This window comes from Octopus sinensis, linkage group LG10 (assembly GCF_006345805.1).
Source record: "Octopus sinensis linkage group LG10, ASM634580v1, whole genome shotgun sequence".
Classification (NCBI taxonomy): Eukaryota; Metazoa; Mollusca; class Cephalopoda; order Octopoda; family Octopodidae; genus Octopus; species Octopus sinensis.
Window position 1 is genome coordinate 35,660,110 of NC_043006.1, and position 2,500 is coordinate 35,662,609.

At 38.7% G+C, this 2,500-nt stretch overlaps 1 protein-coding gene across 2 annotated transcripts in view; it reads left to right on the forward strand.

Annotated features, from left to right (window-relative positions):
• LOC115216656 overlaps positions 1 to 2,500 on the forward strand; it is a 227,370-nt gene that overhangs the window by 200,702 nt on the left and 24,168 nt on the right. Inside the window, exon 3 of one of the 2 annotated variants that reach the window (XM_036506562.1) lies at positions 1,982 to 2,005. The exons of the other annotated variant lie outside the window; for it this stretch is intronic. Coding sequence (XP_036362455.1) covers positions 1,982 to 2,005 — 24 coding nt within the window. The remainder of the gene's footprint in view (positions 1 to 1,981; positions 2,006 to 2,500) is intronic. 2 annotated transcript variants of the gene reach the window in all.

Consider the following 2,500-nt stretch of genomic DNA (forward strand, 5'->3'; position numbering starts at 1 on the left):
GTGTGTGTGTATGTCTGTGTGTGTTTTTAAGCTAGATTATTGTTAGTAGATATCTTCTTGCGATGGGAAAGCACAAGAGACACAGCCTGGGTCGATAGGAGAGAGTTAGGTTTCCTAAGTGAAGGAACTTCGAGTTCACAATCGATCGCCTTCTATTTCTATTTATTTATTTATTCACTGTTTTTTTTTTTGATCTCTATGATTTTTTTTCTTTTTAAATTATTTTTTCTAGAAGCTTCCCGAAGCTTGTTTAAATGCTATTTGCTTCAGTTGTGTTTCTTGTTGGCTGGCTGGCTGGCTGGCTGGTTGGCGGAAGATGTTGATTGTATTTAGTAGTCACATTGGTGGTGGTGGTGGTGGTGGTAGTAGTAGTGGTGGTCGTCGTGGTGATTGTGTTGGTTGCGGTTGTTATTGTTATCGTTGTTTGTTTTTGTTGTGGTTATTGTTGCTGTTGTTGAAGTTTTCCTTATTTTTTTTATCCTTTCTCTATGAAGCTCTGGTGTTTTCTATGAGAGATATGGCGGTGGTGTTGACGGAGCAGGTGGTGGTTGTGGTGGTGGTGGTGGTGGTAGTTATAGTGACGTTCATTGTTGTTGCTATGGCGGCGGTGGTGATGGTGGTGGTGGTGGTGGTGAGGTTGCTTCTTTGTCGATGGTGAGTGCTGTCATGGTGGTGGTAGTGACGATGCTGGTGGGGCGGTTGTAGTAAGACTACAGTGGTGGTGGTGGTGGTGGTGATTGTTGTGGTATTGGCGGTGGTGGTGGTGGTGGTGGAGCGTTTCGTTAATGCTGCTGATGGTGATGCTGGTGCTGGTATTGGTGGTGGTTGTATAGATGGTGAGGGTGGTGTTGTTGATTATGATGACGATGGTGGTGGTGGTAGGAAGATGTTGCACAGGTGGGGATGGTTGAGGGTGGTCTGGGATGTTTCAATGATGAGACAAAGGTTGAGATGGTGCGATGGTTGGGTGGTTAGAAACACTGCATTATGGGAAAACATTTAATGGAAGTTTCAGATTTAATAAGAGAACAAAGAAAGAGAAAACAAAAAGATTTTTTTTTAAATAAACAAATACGTTTTGTGTTCTTAATGACTGGCGGATAGTATGATCTCATGGCGCATTTCAATGAGTACACTATCATCATCATCATCATCGTCGTCATCATTATTACTACCACTACTCTTAGCATTATCATCATCATCATCATCATCATCATCATCATCATCATAATTGGTATTACATAAGGCGGCGAGCTGGCAGAAACGTTAGCACGCCGGGCGAAATGCGTAGCCGTATTTCGTCTGCCGTTACTTTCTGAGTTCAAATTCCGCCGATGTCGATTTTGCCTGTCATCATCTCGGGGATTGATAGATTAAGCAACAGTGTAACTCTGGTGTCGACGTAATCAATTAGTCCCCTCCCAACAAATTTGAGGCCTTGTGCCTCTACAAGAAAGTATCATTATTATTATTATTATTATTATCATTATTATTATTATTATTATTATTATTATTATTATTATTATTATTATTATTATCGTCATCATCATTATTACAGGCGGCGATTCTGGCAGAAACGTTAGCATGCCGGGCGAAATGCTTAGCTGTATTTCGTCTATCTTTACGTTCTGACTTCAAATTCCGCCGAGGTCGACTTTGCTTTTGATTCTTTCGTGGTCGATAAATTAAGTACCAGTTGCGTACTGAAGTCGATCTAATGGAGTGGCCTCCTCCCCCAATACTTCAGCCCTTGCGCCTATAACAGAAAGGATTATTATTGTTGTTGTTGTTGTTGTTGTTATTGCTATTGAGGTTAACTTTTTTTTTAAATATTGATTATCAGTAAATCACTATTAATAATACTACAACTAGTACGGGTAGTATTACTGCTTCTACTACTACTACTACTGCTCTTATTTCTGCTGTTATCTTATTTACTACTACTAATAGTTTTGCAATTTTTCACGTATCTGCTTTATAGGAAGTGCATTCCCGTGAGCCACAGGTGCATAAAGTTTGCTCATTTCTTGTGTATGCGGCTTGCTTTGATGTCGTTTATAGAGTTACTACATTGTCATTTCAGTTGTGCTTTTTAATGGTATTTTTTGTGTAATACAGGAATTATGTTTATCATTCTATTTACATTTTGTGGTAGCTGTTAATCTTAGCATATTGTGATTTTGTGTGTTTAACCATATTTTTTACGAAAATACACACTCATATACATATTATCTACTGGGATATTTTTTACTGTTGTATATTTTTTTTCTTGCATCCATACCATAACATAAATATAAACCCTAAGAACAAAGAAACACACGCAGACAGGAGACTGACCTGCAGTATGTAGGTGAGGACATTTAAAAGGCCGCGAACAGCGACTAAACGGCTTCACAAAAATAACTAATTGTTTCGTTGACGAATGACTAATGAGAAAATGAAATAGTTAATTGGTTAAAACAGTTAACCAATTGACGGATAATAAATGGGAGACACAGAA